At 36.0% G+C, this 17,893-nt stretch overlaps 1 protein-coding gene across 1 annotated transcript in view; it reads right to left on the reverse strand.

Annotated features, from left to right (window-relative positions):
* Positions 1-377: 377 nt before the first annotated feature.
* Positions 378-17,893, reverse strand: part of Cwc22 (CWC22 spliceosome associated protein homolog) — an 81,366-nt gene continuing 63,850 nt past the window's right edge. Inside the window, exons 18-20 of the mRNA XM_074071213.1 lie at positions 17,643-17,744; positions 17,335-17,549; positions 378-11,673 (exon numbers count right to left, since the gene is read on the reverse strand). Of these exons, the coding sequence (XP_073927314.1) occupies positions 11,090-11,673; positions 17,335-17,549; positions 17,643-17,744 (901 nt within the window). The 3' untranslated portion in view covers positions 378-11,089. The remainder of the gene's footprint in view (positions 11,674-17,334; positions 17,550-17,642; positions 17,745-17,893) is intronic.

Here is a 17,893-nt window from a genome sequence, read left to right on the forward strand (position 1 = left end):
ACTTGTGTGGCAGTGGGTTCAATGTTGGTTACGGGGTTGACCACAATTTCTCATAATGAGCTAGCCAGTGCTCATTCTTTTGGTGGTGTCAAGTACAGCTAACTCCCAATATACAAGTATGACTCAAACTTCTGTGTGTACCATTGTTGATGATGCTCCATTGGCCAAAGAAAGTCACATGCCCAGATTCAAACCACTCACAGAGGCATGACAATATATTTCTGTAAAAAAGACTGTAATTCTAGCTCTGGTTCAGATAACAACAAAGATTGAGTATTTGCTATCTGTTCTGATCTCAAGGGTGAAGTCATAGAGTGTACCTCTTGATAAGAGGCATTCATAGAGATATTAGAGAGATTTATGGACATGCTATAATCTCACATCTCACATCACACATTTTTATTTATGGTTAACAAGAGGTAATGAGTACATCAGAATTTGATTTGGAAAGAATGTCAAAAAACAGTTTACTATAGAAGATTTTACAGTTTTTTTTCTTTTTTCCTTGATTTTGCTACTGAAATAAAAGTTTACAAATCATAAAGTTTTACAATCCGGTGAATTTACAAAATGAATATATTTATGCCACTAACATCCACATCTGGAAATAAAACATTACTAACTTCAGTATTCTCATGTATCTATTCTTCCACATTATCCTCCACAAAGGTGACCCTATTCTAACTAGTTTTGTTGTTTTAGAGCTTTATACAGTTAGGATCATATAGGGTGTATTCCTTTGAGTTTGACTTCTTTATTCAACATTTATAATTATTAGGTCAATCCGTATTTTTGAACATAGCATGGTTTATCCTTCATTTCTGTATAGTATTCTATCACATGAATATAATACAAATTATGGGGTTTGCTTCCAGTTTTTGTCTATTATGAATAAGGCTACCATGAGCATTCTTCTACATGTCTTTTGGTGCACATTTACATACTTAATGTATATCTAAAAGTGGAATTGCTGAATTGTAGTGATACTGTCAGACAATTTCCCTCACCACATTTATGCATACATTTTACCTCTACTTGTTGTCTGAGGTTTCAAGCTAATGAACTCTTGCCTTCTCTTTCTCTTGCTCTACCACAAAATACTTATAACTCCAGTTGGGTTAATAGTTGACCCTGCATTTTAAAATCCAATAAAATCTCAAGAATCCTTAAGAGTGTCAAATCACTCTGCCAAGCAATAATGAAAATAACTGTTTCCCCATTCATTAATCGAAGGCTTTTTGAACATTTTCAGGTGATTTCAGATTTGAACTGGGGATATAAAGAAATGTAAAATTGAACTTTCAACTTCCAAGTTGGAACCGTAAAAATTAGTTGATGACTTTTTTCTGTCTTCCCATCTCAGTACCTCCCTCTCCTCTCTCTCACCGATGCTTACCTTTGGCCTAGGAAAGCAACATATAGCAGGTTGGCAGCTAGAAATAGGATTATTTATGCTACTGTAGGCAGTATTAACTACAAACAGATTTTTCCTCTACTCTTTTATCTTTATGGGTAACTATTCATAAGTTTTGTTCTTTCTTTTCTTGGATAAAACAGTGACAGTAAAAGCTGGGACTGGAGCCTTATACCTATAATCCTAGATACTTGGGAGGTTGAGATCAGGAGGATTGGAGTTCAAGGCCAGTCCAGCAAATAGTTCTTAAGACCTCACATCTCCAAAATACTCAGAAAACAAAATGGACTGGAGGTGTGGCTCAAGTGGTAGAGCATTTGCTTCACAAGTGCAAAGTCCTGAGTTTAAACCCTATTCCCACCCCCCGCCAAAACAATGTAAGGACATGAGCAAAATTATTCTCAAAACTTAAAGAATAGTGGTAACACTTAATTTTCACTGCTTTCTGTGTATTTCATGGAAGGAAATCTGCATGCATTTGTGTAAAATGGGATTTTCAGACTACATTTATATTGTGGAAGAACATTGAATGTTCAGTGTTCTTAATGTTCAGTATTTCATAGTATAATATGATCAGGAGAATATGTTAGTTATTAAGGTAATGTGCTAAGTTAATGTGGCTTATGGAAGGTACAGAAGCTTCCAAAAGAGCCACAGTCAGTCCTTCTCACTGGTAATATTAAATCAATTTTTTATTTTATTTTACCATTTTTACATTTACTTACATGTGTATATATTATTTCCCTGCCCTCCTCCCCACTGCTTCCAGGCCAACCTATTCTGCTCTCTTGTTCTACAATTTTGTTGAAGAGGAAACAAGTGTTAATAAGAATGACATAGTGTTTTTGCTAGTTTAAGATAAAAATAGCCATATAGAGAGATTCCTAGCATTGCTTCCATGCACTTGTGTATTATAACCCACATTGGTTCATCTCTACCGGATCTCTTCACTACATCCTGGTCCCCTTTTCACAGTGGCCTCTGCAGTTTAAGATACTACATTCGCTCCTCTACAGTGAACACATTCAAGTTTTAGGTTTCCTTCCCTTTCCCTATTCCTCCCGTGCGTGTTCTCCCATTAGTTTGTGACCCATGTTCAATAATATTCCTGCAGTTTTTAGGTGGATAATCCACGTATGAGGGAGAACATATGATTTTTGGCCTTCTGAGCCTGACTAACTTCACTTAAGATGATGTTCTCCAGTTTCATCCATTTACTTGCAAATGACAAAATTTCATTCTTCTTTGGTTGAACCAATTTTTGTTTATGAATTGAATTCTTTTGCACCTGCGAAGAACATTTCAAAGCCTAAGCATAGTAGGTGAGGTTCTCTGTAATTTGTAAAACTAGAGCACTGATTTCTAGTAATACAATTATCATCTAAAATTATTCATTTAGGTGTTTCCATAAAGTACAAAGAGTCAGCCAAAGATACTCTACTGCATTTTTTTTTTACAGATATCTTTATTGGGTTTATAGTTATTTCCATTTATAGTCAAAAAGATGGGTTGCAAACAAAAGAATGCAAGCAAAACTTAGTAAGGCGAAAATGGTCGTCCTTACCAAGTGACTGGAACATGTCCACTAACAGGGATCACTCGGAGTTAACACTGACACTGTAAGTCCAAGAGTACAAATCCAAATCAAAGTAGCTTAAGCAGAAAAGGGAGTTCACTTATATACCTGGAAGTGTAGCTCCAGACACAATTCAATTCAGAAACTGAATGACACTATTGGGATTCTCCCCTCTATCTGGCCCTGCTTCCTTTCCTCTCTCACTGCAAACTAGTTTTTTCCATGATAGAAGATAATGAACATCCACTAAACACCCTGCTCTGCATATCCCTACACATAGCCATGTGTTTCATGTTCCAAATGGAAAAACTACTGGGCAAAGATTCTGAGCGACCCAGCTTAGGTCACACACTCATTTGGAATCGGCTATTATATGTGCAATACTGGGAGTTCATTAGCTGGCAGGTTCACCAGAATCATCTAGCTGCTCATGGAGACAACTAATCCTTAGGCAAAAATGGCAAATGTCCAGGGTTGCCCCCACAGGGGCTTCACATGTATTGGCCACAAAATAGTTTAGGGAGTGAAGATATCTGGTTAAGTAAAACAGAGTGTTATATAAGGGATGCAGTTCATAACATCTCCTAATTCATATCAAAGATGCTATTCCAGGAGTTAATTTTAGAAGAAAGTTGACTTACAGCAGATCCAGTTCCATTTGCCCCAACTTTTGATCTTGTAATGCATAAAATTATTGATTAAACAACTAGTTAGTTGACCCTAACAACTATTTAACTGTCAAAGAAGTACTTGATCAAAAATTAAGGTGTTTGCTAGAATATGTACACTATGGGATTTGGGTGATAGTGTATCAACACAGGTTTATTAACTGTAACAAATGGACAACTGATGGGGGATGTTGATAATGGGGGAGGCTGTGCATGTGTGGGGGCAGAGGGCATATGAGAAATCTTTCTATCTACTGCTCAATTTTGCTGTGAACCTAAAATGATCTTTTTTAAAAAAAAAAGTCTGTTAAAACAAGATAACCTAGTTCTGTAATGTAGGATTAAAAATAATTCAGTAGTCACAGCTGGTTGTTTTCCATTCTTGAGGTAAGCATTAATAAATAGCTATAGTGAGAAAGCAGAACCTGTATGGGACAATTATATCAATAGGCTAATCATGCTTTCATTTGCAAAACTTATTAAATGTCGACCAGACTGTCTTAACAAACACAGCTGGAATATTTCTGTCCACTGCTCTGTTAAAGGATGAATTCTTTATTTAAAACAAATCTTGTCCTCATGGAAACAAGAGGGTAGTATAAGTTATCACAGCTTTAGCTGAAGAAACACAGGGAGTTGCACAGAACCTGCACTATCATGGCCATCCACTAAGAAGTATTTTTTAACTAGTAGGTCCATGGCAGTGGTAATCACCTAGTGCTCACTCTGCCCCATCCCCATCCAGGGCATATTTGGCAGTCTGGAGACATACTGATTGTTAAAATTGGGAGATCTGTGTTCCTAGCAGCTACTGGGCAAGATCAGGGACACTGCTAAGCATCCTATAATGACAGAACAGCCCTACACAAGATTTAGCCTTACACAAAATTTAACTGGTCCAAAGTAACAATAGTGCTGTGGTTAAGATACGAGGTCTATAGTGTGGTACAGAGGAAAAGGCAATGTTTTAGACAAAACTCCTGCCTGTGATGAATGTAGAACCTAGTTGGGGGATGGAAGGGATGAATAATTTTATCACTGTACAATGTGTAAGTGCCAATTATAAGACCTTTACTAAATGAGCTTTGAGTTGTACCAACTATTAGAGAAGGAAAGGCCTTTGCTGTGTTCTATATCAGAGAAAGCTCATGAGTGTGAGCTAAATCTGTTGTATTGAAAGCAGACAGAAAAGACAGAAAAGGGTATTTTAGGCAGTAAGTATGAGAGAGGTAGACATTCATTTAGTACTAACAAAGAACAGTGTCTTTTCATGGCAGTAGATAACCATAGTCACAGTCAGATCTATGTAGCAAGGCAATCAAGAAACACATGCTTTTACAAGTTGCATGGGGTAACATGGCAGATGGAGTCCTGGCCGTTACATCTTAGCTGGATATTCATCAGTGTGTGAGCTGCAAAATTGGGATAACTTTACCTTTCAGTTGTTCTTGTAAAAATCAGACACTAAAACACCTGTCACATAGTCATGCTCAAAGGATGGCAGTTCCATGAGCAAACATCAAAGAAAGACATGTTGAACTTGAACTTTGAAGAACCTAAAGCAACAGGCTGAGGATTTACTTCAATCCCACAGTCTAGGTGAGTTTATTAATGCTTCAGAATCATCTGAATCTAGGTACAGTGGTGGCCAGTACACTATTCTCTTAGCTTCCTGAATTGCTAACATTTTCCAATGTATAAATTCTTATTTAAAAAAAAAAGACTTGATTGTTTTGTTTCCTCCTGTATGGATTTAGACTTATTTGAGAATAGGTCCTTGTTTGCTCATGGCTCCATTCAGCAACTAGAACAGTACTTGGCACATAGCTGATACCAGTAAACTATTGTTTCAGTTAGTTAAAAAAGTAAAAAAGTGGCAAACCATGGTGACCACATTTGAGTGGAAAGACAAGGACATATACTGAAGCTTTCTGAAGCAATATTGAAATAATTTGCTGATTTGAAGATAGAAGAGTAGCAGTAAAAACTCTGAAGTAACAGGAGACTGGCTGAACAAATTGTAGAGTAAAAAAGTTGTACAATTTCAGGAAAGAAAGTTTTGTGGGTACCAAAAATTAGAGAGAGGGATTGGGCCAATGAACTAAAACTTCACACAAGTTTTGTAGCAATAAAGCTAGAGGGGACTTCAGAGGTTAGCAAAGTAAACAGGGATTCTTAAGAAAGATGAAGGGCTTATCTTTCTGCTGCATGAAGAGAAGAAACTGAAAAAAATCACCTTTGTATAATTGTGTCATTTCAAAATTGAGACGCAAATAATTTTTGAAGATGTAGAGTTGAATCACATCCCAAAGCTAGTACATCTGTAGATAATTTTTTTGAACTGCATATATATAAAAAAAATAATTTTTTTTTTTTTTTAAAGAAAGTTCTCACTGTGCTGCCCAGGGCTGGTCTTAAGCTTGCAATCTTCCTGCCTAAGCCTCCTGGGTGCTGGGATTATAGGCATGTAACACCTCACCTGGCTATTTGGTCCATTTTAAACTTAAATATTATTATGAACATTTAAAAACCAGAAGCTACATAAAATTTCTTATTCTTTCATTCTCTTGAACACCAGAAGATGGCCAACCTTGGGCTTTATTTCTACAGGTAGGATTGGAAGCAGCTGAGAAATGCTACCGCTTGGAAATGACTGCAACTTACCACTCAAGGACCTTGGTCGCATGTGTGCCACCCATCTGGCCCCATAGATGTCTGAATTTGCAACTCCTGGTTTATGGCACTAGGTCAACTTGAAAGACAACAATACAAATGGTGACAGAAATAACAGCACAGAGCACTTAGTTTAAGCACCGAGAACGCCACAAAGATTTTTCACCACTTGAAGGACTATGGATGTGTTATTGCACCACTGCACAGATGGAGAATTTGAGACAAAGGATAAGGAGACTGTCTAAAGGTCAACAGCCAGCAAGTGGTAAACATGAGACTTAAATGAGCAGTTTCCAGCTAGTGTTCAATTCATTTAAGTAGTAATAAGTTAGTGTATTTTTCTAAAAGCAAGCACCTCCACTTTCACCGCAGACTTCCGGTCTTTAGTGTTGGGACATGGCCACCGCTGTGACTGGGTGCTGAGTGCCTCCTTTCTTCTATCTGTGCATAGCTGATCTAAGGTGTGAACTTGACAGTAAAATCCTCACCACAAAACATGGACTTGGGGTGGTGGGGAGAGCAGGTAGAAGTGGCAGAAACTTGTCCTCACTTTTTTTACCCAGTAACATAAAACACATAAGTATGACTAATTTCAAGAGACTCACATTCTGTGATAAGCACCACCACATACAAAGGTTCTAGAGGACATTTGGAAATGTGGATGGCTATAAATGGAAGTTGTAACACATCCAAGGCTGAAGGGATACAAGACTTCAGGGTAAGGAGGCCCAATTAGGGTCTGGAGTGTGTAACTTCCAGGTGTCCACCTTAAGGGGACACAGGTTTCCTAGAGGTCACATGGGGCACTCTGAGCACCCTCTAAAGTATCAGTGGGTGTTACAGAAAATTTACTTGGCTGAAAAAATTCCGCCAATATGAGGAACAGAATAAAAGAATTTGAAGGACAGACAGAAATGACATTTGACTACACTGGAAAAAGTGAGAATCAGAAACAGAATTATAAGGGCAATAAAAACTCGAGGCATAAAAGCAGCTATGAAACTAAGGAGGATAAAATGTCAGTCAAGAACAAGAACAGTGTAAACAAATTTGCTCTTAACAATCTGATAGTCAAAGTATCTTTTTTTTTTTTTTTCCCCTGCAACACACTTGAAAAGTATAAAGTGATAGAAGCAGGTTGTGAGGCCAGGTGCAGTGGCTCATGCCTTTTATCCCAGCTACTTGGGAGGGAGACATCAGGATGAAGATGGTTAACAACCAGCCCAGGCAAAAAGTTAGCAAGACCCCATCTCAGTTAATAAGCTGGGTGTAGGGGTGCTTTTCTGTCATCCCAGCTACATAGGAAGCATAAATAGGTGGACTGCAACCTTGGCAGGTCCAGAGAAAAATGGGAGAAACTATTAGAAAAATAACTAAAGCAAAAAAGGGGTGTGGCTCAATGGTAGAGTGCCTGCCTAGCAAGCAGGAGGCCCTGATTCAATGCCCAGTAGCCCCCTCCCTCTGAAAAAAAAAGGAAAAACAAAAAGCAAGTTGTTTCAGCTACAAAGATACGTTCAGCTGGAAAAGTACTGACAGAAATGTAATGGAGAATTACTCTTTACCACACTGTAACTCCAGAAATCCTCACATATTTTCTGTGTAGGTACTTTAATACACTTAAAAGAATTGTAATAGGTTGGAATGAAAGCAAGCCATTACAATGAGCCAGACAATGAACCTGAGTTTTCTTCTAAGTTGCTGATGCATAAAAGGGGAAAAAGAAAACTACTTGCTAAATGTCCATTTTGTGTTCCATGCTACTCTAGGCTCTTTGACTTGGTTAATTCATATAATCATCACTTACACCCATGTAAGTTACACAGAATAAGAATTGTAAAGATGAATCTGGGGCAAGAAGGGAATGAACCTACTAGGTTCATACAGCTGCTAGGTGGCAGAGTTGATCCTCGAACACTTCTCTCAAGCTCTTACCTATCCTTTAGTCCTAGTTTGAATGAAACAGATCTGCTTTAAAACCTGACCCTGCTACTTACCAACTGACACCTAATTAGCCTTTTGGACTTTTCTCTTCTGGACAATACGAATTCTCATAGGGTTGTTTTGAAAGAATTAAAATTGGTTGATTTGTTCCACTCAAAGGATTAGGCCATGGAATAATAAGGGAAAAAATGGGGTGGGTGAGGTAGTAACAAAGTTAATGGATCAGATGTTTTGATGAGGTGAAAGAATTCCCAAAACAGCACTATATCAGGTGAGTGGGATGGGGAGTGGTCAAAGTGTAGTGCTTCAAGGAGATTTCAGATGCAGTATGGTTTTTCAAGTCAACATAAAGAGGATGACAATAGGAAATGTAGTAGGGATGGAGGCAAGAAGACAATTTAAAAAAATGAGTAATGTGTACAAAATAGCTAGAATTCAGCCCTTAAGAAATGCTAATTATAGGCTGGGCACAGTAGTTCATGCCTGTAATTCCAGCCACACATGTGTATGTAGGAGGCTAGCACTAAGGAAAAAGCATGAGACCCTATCTGAAAAATAACTAAAAACAAACAAAGGACTGGGGGTGGTAGGTAGTGAAGTGGTGGAGTGCCTTCTTAGCATACTTGAAGCCCTGAGTTCAAACTCTGGTAACCTAAGGGGGAAAAAGTGTTAAATTATAAAACACAGTGTAAAAAAATTAGAAATAGCAAACATAGGCAATGTGTTTCTTGTCTGAATATTAGAAGGATGGAGGAAAACCTGGCAGACAGTACATATGAACTGTAGTTGATGCCGTAGAAATACATTTTATAGGCAGAACCGTACGGGTCCTCATCCTACCTCCTTATTCACCTTGTCTGATATGATTCGATTATATTCAATTACTTCCTGTGGTGGTATCTGGGTGTTCTGTTAATTGCTTTTGTAAAAGTAAATGTAATAGGGGGAAAATCCAAATTAATTGGAATAGAAAATGCTCCTTTCCAGGCAATATTTTCTATTGATAAACATCTGTACTTAAACTCTTCCTTCTGCCTAGAAGGTTCCTCTGATAGGACTCCACATGGCAAAGCCCTCACTTCCTCCAGATTTCTAGCCAAACATCACCTTATTAGAGAACGTCCCTGACCTCAGGTCACCTCCACTCACCTTCACTCACTCCCTTTCCACTCTTAGCTTTGCTTTTCTTCAAAGCTCTATCACCCTTGGATATATTATACATTTATTTGCTTACTATCTTTCACATTCTACCTCCACTCAACCATTCTTACCATAAGACTGGAAACTCTGTTCACTGTTTTATCTCTGGTTCTGGGAATAGACTGGGGATATAGAAGTTCAATAGATATTTAGTTAAATTCTAAAAATAATTTACTTCAGAGTTTTGAGTTTGTAAGTATTCAATAAAAAGAATTGTTTCTCATTTTTACAATTAAAAGTTAGACTAAGGTTAAAATGAGGAAACCAAATGAAGACTGTGTTTTTCCTTTTCACCACCTCAAAAGATCAGTGTTCAGGTTAAAAATATATATATTATTTATTTCCTTTAGGACTCATCTATATGCTCCTTAAACCCAATGTGCTCAGCTGCAGTTCTGTGAGACAATGACTACTGTCTATGCCCATGACAATATCTTCTAATGATGTTTGTCTTTTAATGATCATTGTAGGAAAAACACTAAAATACTTTTCCAAGCTGTCATATCTAATTATTATTTTTGGGGAGCAGGTAAGTTTATTTACATAGACTTTCTTGCTACTTATACTCAAGTTTTTATATAACAAAAATAGCATTTTGAATCAGAGTTTATATAAAAAAATAGCATTCTGAATCAGAGTATGCCCAAAAGCTAAACATTAAGATAGTAAGGCTACTAGTTTTCATCCTAGACATTGTCTAAAATGGACGTCTACTTGTAAAGTAAGCAAGCATAAGAATTCCATTAATAAGTTGACATATTTAATAAGTTAAATATGTCAGCCAATCTTAGAACTCAGTGGTAACATTTTATTTCAAAAGAAGTAATATGCCTACATATTATCTGCTGAAAATTACAGTAATAGAAACCCTTAAAATTCTTATAAAATTAAAATTATTTCAGAGGCTGTTCACATATCTTATGACTACATTTTTTGAAGACTTATTAATCCAAATTAAAAATTAAATATATATTAACCTACTAATAGTGATATAACTTCAAGGCTGAGAAAAAGCACTAATCACAAATTCTAATTTAATATAATTAGCAGTCCAGAGAGAAGAAATGTGACCAATGAAGAGTCCTAATTATAAATATAGCTGTGCATCAGCTTAAAGACTAACATACACTTAGCTTGAGAAAAAAAATTACATATTACCCAATTTAAGACATAATATGAAATTTATAATAAATCTTCTAAAACTTATAATATTTCATCAATAAAGCATAAACTTAATTAAACTGAAATGGTTCATCTATTTTGGTCTTCAGTTATATATAAAAAGCCGCTAAAAATTACAATACTTATAACTAGAAACATTATTATAGAAAAAAACATTTTTGTCAATGAAAAAAATCACTGATTTGATGAACATTTGATCATTTTATTCACAAAATATACGCAAAACTTACATTTCCTTTCTGTGGAACTTTTCCAATAGTTTTACTGGGAGGGTCTTGAGATGCATCAATTATAAAACTTGTTGAAATGAAAACATTTTCAAAATTTACAAATACAAACAAGTATTTTATACAAGAGTTCTCTATAAAGTTCACCAATGTAAAAAATACTACGTTTGAACTGAGTATAAGGCATGTTCCGTTTGATATTTTGTAGTTATTTTTGCTTTGTTGGAGACTTTTCTCTTCGATCCCGATTTTCCCTTGATTCTCTGGAACGTTCAGAATGCCTGCTAGATTTCTCCCTTCGCCTCTCGGTACCATTCTGATACCTGTCTTCATCACTTTTAGAGCCTGAATGTTTTCTATTCTTTTCCCTTGACTTTGATCTACCTTTTCTTCTAAAATTTTCACTGTCCTGATTTCGGATTCTGTGCTTTTCATTTTCAGAAAAAGAATTTCTTCTCTCTCTTCTCTTCTTTTTTGGATCTCCACGGTTATTTTCCAAATCTATGTGCATTTCTTGGTCTCGGTCATTCCCAACTCTACTGTAAGTATTTCCTTCAAAAGGAACACTTCTGTCTGACATGTGTTTTATTACAGAATCTCTCCAATTTGGATCTCTTGAGTTCTGACCTCTGTGTCTTTCTGACCTTCTTTCTCTCTCAGTCCTTGTTTCCTGATGCCTTTGTTCTGCTCTTCCTTCTTCTTGTCTTCTATTGTTTGTTTGTTGGTTTCTGATCAATTTATCTACTTCTTTACTCCTGATCTTTCCTTGTCCCTTCTTTCTTGTATCTTTAGCTGCATGCATAAAATGAAAGAGTTAGCTTTTATTTTACTCTTAATTTATAATTTAAGCCAGCATTTACTGATACTTTGTAGGTTTTGCCTTCATATAAAAAATGATTAAACAGAAAATCTGGTAACAGAATGTTTTATAAGATGGGTAATCTTTAAGAATATCCAATGTCTCAATGTTAGTTACAAAAGTATTGTTTCAGACTCAAGACAATAAACAGGAATTTTAAATAAACTATAGCAAATGCTACAAAAAAATTTATGAAGTGACTAGAAATGGTACATTTTCACTTATATACTTTATCCCAAAACAGAAATTCTAGCCCATGTGTATTACATCATATGAAATATTAATGCTAAGTCTAGAACATAATCAAAACACAATGATTACACACACTAGAAACATCACTTTCTAAAGGTAGAAGGAGTGGAACAACTGCAATTATAACAGCATAAATGTGTGTTTTCCAAATAAAAACTTTTTCTATGAAAACAATAGTTCTGCTCTGTGATGCTTACCATATAGTCACTAGCTGTACCAGTAAGAGAAGCTGTGTTAGCATATATAGTTACAGACTTTCTGAGAATCACAAAGGCTTGGTTTCTGCAAAAACTTAAAAAAAATCTTGAATGATTTAATTTTACTGGTACAACCACAAATATAAAATATAGGCGATACCTCATTTTAAGTTCTAAAATAAATTCAATAACTTTGTTATTTAATTTGGGAACATAAAGCAAATGTGCTAAGGTGAGTAAAATTTCAAAACTTCCTATGTATACAGAAAGAAAAAGGCATGGCAGAAAACTGCCAATTCTTGCTCAAATACTACCCAAATCTCACTGCATTATCTTCTATTTCTATTGCTAAATGCCTACCCTTGTCACATGGTACAGTTAGTTGGTTTGCCACTAAGGACTTCTCTCTCTGGTTCCTGTCAAACAGCTCCAATGAATTGCAGCTACCCAAGCAGAAACCATCTGGCTCTGTGCTAAAGCAACGTCTCTCTGACCCTCCTCTACACACTCTCACAGCTCTGCTGACATTAACACTCAGCCACAAAACAATATTCACTCTACCCTCTGCCTGCTAGGCTTGCTTTCCAGCTTTCCAATTTGGAGACAGTTCATACTGCTTTTATGCTATTTAATATTTTATTAATAAAACAAAGTTCTCTACTAAAATTGTAAGATAAGATAAATTAACTTTGAATCAGCAAGCTCCCTTACTGCAGCAATTCATGCTGTGTTATCTGTTCTCAAAATGGATACCATGAAATACATTCTGTAGAATTAAGAAGCAAATGTTAAATGAACAGTGTTCGTATCATCTCAATTCAAGAACAAAAGTTCCCATGAGCAAATGGAATCTTGTTTTAATACAAACACTGAGAGCCCCGTAATGCTGGATGTCATATAGTATGTAAAACACTTTGAAATGTAACAGGCTATGGAACGAGTGTATAAAGACTAGCCTTCTAGTTTAAGGCTCCAGGGAAAAGTGTACCTTTCTGAGATAAGGCATAAAAAACAACAAAGAATATGCATTTTAGATAAGCAGACAATCCCTTATCCAGATCAAGATATTATAATGCAAGAAAGCAGAGCTCATCTTGTGTAAAACAATACATATCTTCAGAAAATGAACCAGGATCGAACTTTGAAAAACTGCTTCACTACAACATTTCCATTTCCAATTGGGATAAGGAAGAAGACTATAGAAAATCTATGCTTCTGCTGAAAACGAGAAATATCAGGTAAGATTTTAAAATTTTCTGTTTTTAAAGGCACTGAAGATTTGACACAACTTGTGATGCTATAATGGAACGAAATGCCCAAGGAAAGGACAAGGATGTCAAAAGAACACAGGAGTCAAGCGAGAGTAACTCCTAATTGCCAAAGGTAAAATAACTTGAACAAAATAAATGATAGCACTGGACTTTAAAATTCGGAATAAGGTAAGTATGTATGAGTCCATACTGATATAAACATATGGCTGAATAAATGAAAGAGGGAAGAGGACAACTTTCTTACATAAGAAATTGAATTACTAATTGCAGAAGAAGATATATCAATAGAAAACTAACCATAAGGCAAACACCACAATAATAAATGTTACAGACAAAGATCCAAAGATGGCTGGCAAATTTAGTAAGTGAAAGCTGGAGGAGAAAGATTTGCATAGTATTAAAATATCTCCACATAAGATATTAATTAAATACAGAAAACAGTTTCTGTGAAGACATCCAGCAAACATCATCCCAATACAGTGATCAAGGATAATGTCAACAAAAATAAAATATACTAATATTATTATGAGACCCTTGATAAAAATGCACTAAGAAGATATCATCTGTATGGCATTCTTGCTAAAAATGTCTACTCTCATTCTAGGCATAAAAAAGCATCAGGTAAGTATCTACACTGAAGGACTACAAAATAAGTAACCAGAGAACTTAAGAGAGTCAGACAGTAAGCACAAACAGCCTAGAAAGCTGAAAGATTGAGGATTATGCAATTCATGCAAACAGGATCCTGAAAGATGAAAAAGGACACTATTTGTTGGTTCCTGACGAATTCATCTGCTTCTTTACTTCTGGTGAAATCCAAGTAAGATCTGTATATCATTTAAAAAATACTGTTAATAATATTAATCCAATGTTAACTCCTATAATTCAGTTAATATAATTTAAGTTATATAAGCTAAATAAATATAGTTTAATCTATGTTTATATAAGAAGCTAACATTAGGGGGACCTGGATGAGTGGTATATGCAGATTCCATCTGAAATTAGTTCCAAATAAAAGTTAAAAAATAACAGCATCAGAGAACTGGTTATAAAATGAGGACTAGAAGGGCCAAAAATTCAGGAGAAAGTGGAAGTACAGAGAAATTGGCTGACATTCTACAGCCACTTTCTCCCTGGGACCATCTGCTGATTGAGGGCTGCTTTTGAGGGAAAGATAAAAAGATGCAGAGCTGTGGCAGGTTCATAGGGCTTGAAAGGTAAGAATGGGACTAGTTATTTGCAATATATTATATACATACATATATACACTATATATACATATATGTGCATATATTTTATGCAGCAAAAATATATATCCAGAATACAGAAAGGTCTATAAATCAATAGAAAATTTAACTTAATAAAAAACAAAATAAAAAAGGGGGGGCAGGGAACTTGAGCAGCCACTTAGCTAAAAAAGAAAAGAAAATATCTTAACGGCCAATAATGAAGTGATGCTTGACTTCATTAGTGATCACAGAACTGTAAATTAAACGTAAAATTAAAACTAAAACTACAAGGTAGTATCGTTACATAGCTATCCGAATGGCCAAAATGAAAAAGATGGCCAATACATAGATGGTAGTTGTGTAACTTGGAATAACCACTTAGAAAACTGGCAGTATTTATCAAAATCAAGTATGTGTATATCCTTCAACAGAGACTCCATTTAGAGGTACATATCCAGAGAGAATCCAATGTGTACACACGCATATACATCTTCCTCAACTTAAGATGAGGTTATGCTCAATATTCAAAAATGGCCTACCTTCCTGCCTGCTCACCTGCTGGACTCCTGCCCTCACCGGAAGGTTCTGAGCTCCTTCCTCTGTCTTGTGTGTTCTGGCTATGGCTTTCCCCACACTACTCCCAAAATCAACCAGTAAAGTAACCTACCAGAATCATCTAGTGATTCAGAGTTAACTGCCGGTCTAGGGGTAGCCAAGATGCAACCACTGATCCAGACTGGACTGTAGACCTAGAGTTGACCACAGATGTGTACTAGGGGAACACATTCAGACTTTGAATTTTTTGGTGACTTGGAGTCAGCCACCTCCAGCTTTGTGGAAGAAACCAGTGATGATTACAATACAATTCAGACAGCTTTGTAAATAAAGTTTGACCAGAACAGTATGTCTGAGTTGACCTCAGTGTACCTTTAAAATGAAGCAAAGTCTCCATTAGCTGTGACTATCACTTACTATCCACCACTCTGAAAAGACTCGAGCTTTTGATCAGGCCTACCACCATGCTGTGGATATTACATAATTGTAGAGAACTAATGAAGCCAGCTGAGGAGAAACAGCAAGACAATGATCATGAAGAGGGTGTTGTGAATTATGCCTACAAACGAGGAGAGCAATTCTTAGCTCTGTCCTATTTAATATGAGCCTAAGTAATATTCACTGGAATTGTGAAAAAAAGAAAGAAAATACCATAAAATGCATTTAAGACACTTAACCCGGTAAACACCATACTTTAGTACAGCCTACCTTAAACATGTTCAGAACACTTACATTAGCCTACTGTTGGGCATTGGAAAAGAACATTATGGTACATATTGCTAGCTTGGGAAAAGATCAAAATTTAAGGCATTGTGGCATATGCCTATAATCCTATACTCAGGAGGCTGAGTCATGAAGATCATGATTTCAAGGCCAGTCTGGGCTATAGAGGAAATTCAAGTCGGTTTAGGTTATATAACAACACTCTGCCTCAAGAAAACAAAAGATAAACAAGAAAGAAAACAAAAATGAAATAAATAAAAAATTCTTAGCATAGTTTCCATTGAATTCATTATAGCTTTCACATCATTCATTGTAAAATTAAAAAAAAACAAATGAAATTATGAAAGATTAAGGACTATCTGTATATACGAATGGTCATCAAAAGATGCAGGGGTAGGCGTGGTGACCGATACCTGTGATACTCTCTACTTAGAAGGCAGAGATAGGGAGGATTGCAGTTCAAGGTCAGCCGGGCAAAAAAAAGTTAGTGAGCCTCCATCTCAATTAATAAGCTGGGAGTTGTAAATCTAAATGACCACTGAGTAAAAAAGATAAATATATATCATAGCACATTTATATATTAGAAAACTATGTACTAATGGGAATGAACTATAAATGCAATAATATGAACATAACTTAATGATGAAATAATGATGAAAGAAATAAGCTACACATAAAGGAATTCATAATGTGTAATTCTAAAGTTAAAAATAAGCAAAACAACCAGGTGTGGTAGCACATTCCTATGATCCCAGCACTTTGGAGGCCGAGACAGGAGGATCAGAGTTCAAGGCCAACCCGGGCTAGTGAGTTTAAGGCCAACCTTTGCTACAAAGTGAGACCCTGCCTCAAAAAAACTCCCACTACCCCCCTCAAAACAGATAATACTAATTTATCAATCACAAATCAGAAATCAGAACAGCAGCTGTCTTGAGGATGAGAAGAGTGTAGTGAATGGGAGAGAACAGATAGCTTCTAGGATTTGGGTAATTCTTGATCTGGGTGCTAGTTATATGGGTGTGTTCTCTACAAAAATCCACATACCATACAAGGTATACACTGCATGTGTGACATATGTAAATTACTAACATAAAGCTTTACTTTTAAAGAACTAAAATTTCTTATAAATATAAGCATCTGGATAACTCCTATAAACTAGATTACAGAAATGAATGGTATTTCAGTCATCATTCAAATAAATACTTGCCATTGAAATATCTTTATTTCTATGAAAATGGTGATAGATGGTCTTATAATATTAACTGTGACAGAAGCAGCATCCAAATGATAGTCTTCCCTTGTTATAAGTATCAGCAGCACTGTATTATTAGAAAAGAGCAGGATATATTATAAACGAGCTGCAGTACCTGAACCAGAGCTCTGACTACTGGAGGATGAAGAGTCACTGTCTTCACTGGAGGACTCTGAGCTGCTCTCACTGCTATCAGAGTCAGAGTCAGACGAGTTGGACTCTGATGAGGACGATGCTGAAGAGGTCAGGGAGGACTTATTTTGCTCAATATCTGGTTTCTGTGCCACAATGACCTTTGGTGTATTTTTGAGATGCTCTCGCAATTCATCCCTAATTAGAAATATAATCTGTTAAATTCTGCTTCAAAAGTAATTGTGAGATAATTTTGTAAGCTGAAAATAAAATTCCAAATATAATCCTTACGTTAAGCCTCCAAGCCCTATTGAAGTAAAGAAGTTGATGGCAAACCGAGTGTTTCTTGGATTGTCTCGGGGTAATAATCCTTCAAAGAAGGGTTGTAGGGTTCTAAAAAAGAAAAAAGAATGAACAAAATAGAACAGATAAAGATATGTCCTTATGTCATTTTTTAGATTCTCTGAATATTAAATTATCAAGTGAAATATAATCAACTGAGTAGTTTATGCATTTACAGTTGGGTCAAAAGCTATCTAAAT

Source organism: Castor canadensis, chromosome 4 (genome assembly GCF_047511655.1).
Source record: "Castor canadensis chromosome 4, mCasCan1.hap1v2, whole genome shotgun sequence".
Lineage (NCBI taxonomy): Eukaryota > Metazoa > Chordata > Mammalia > Rodentia > Castoridae > Castor > Castor canadensis.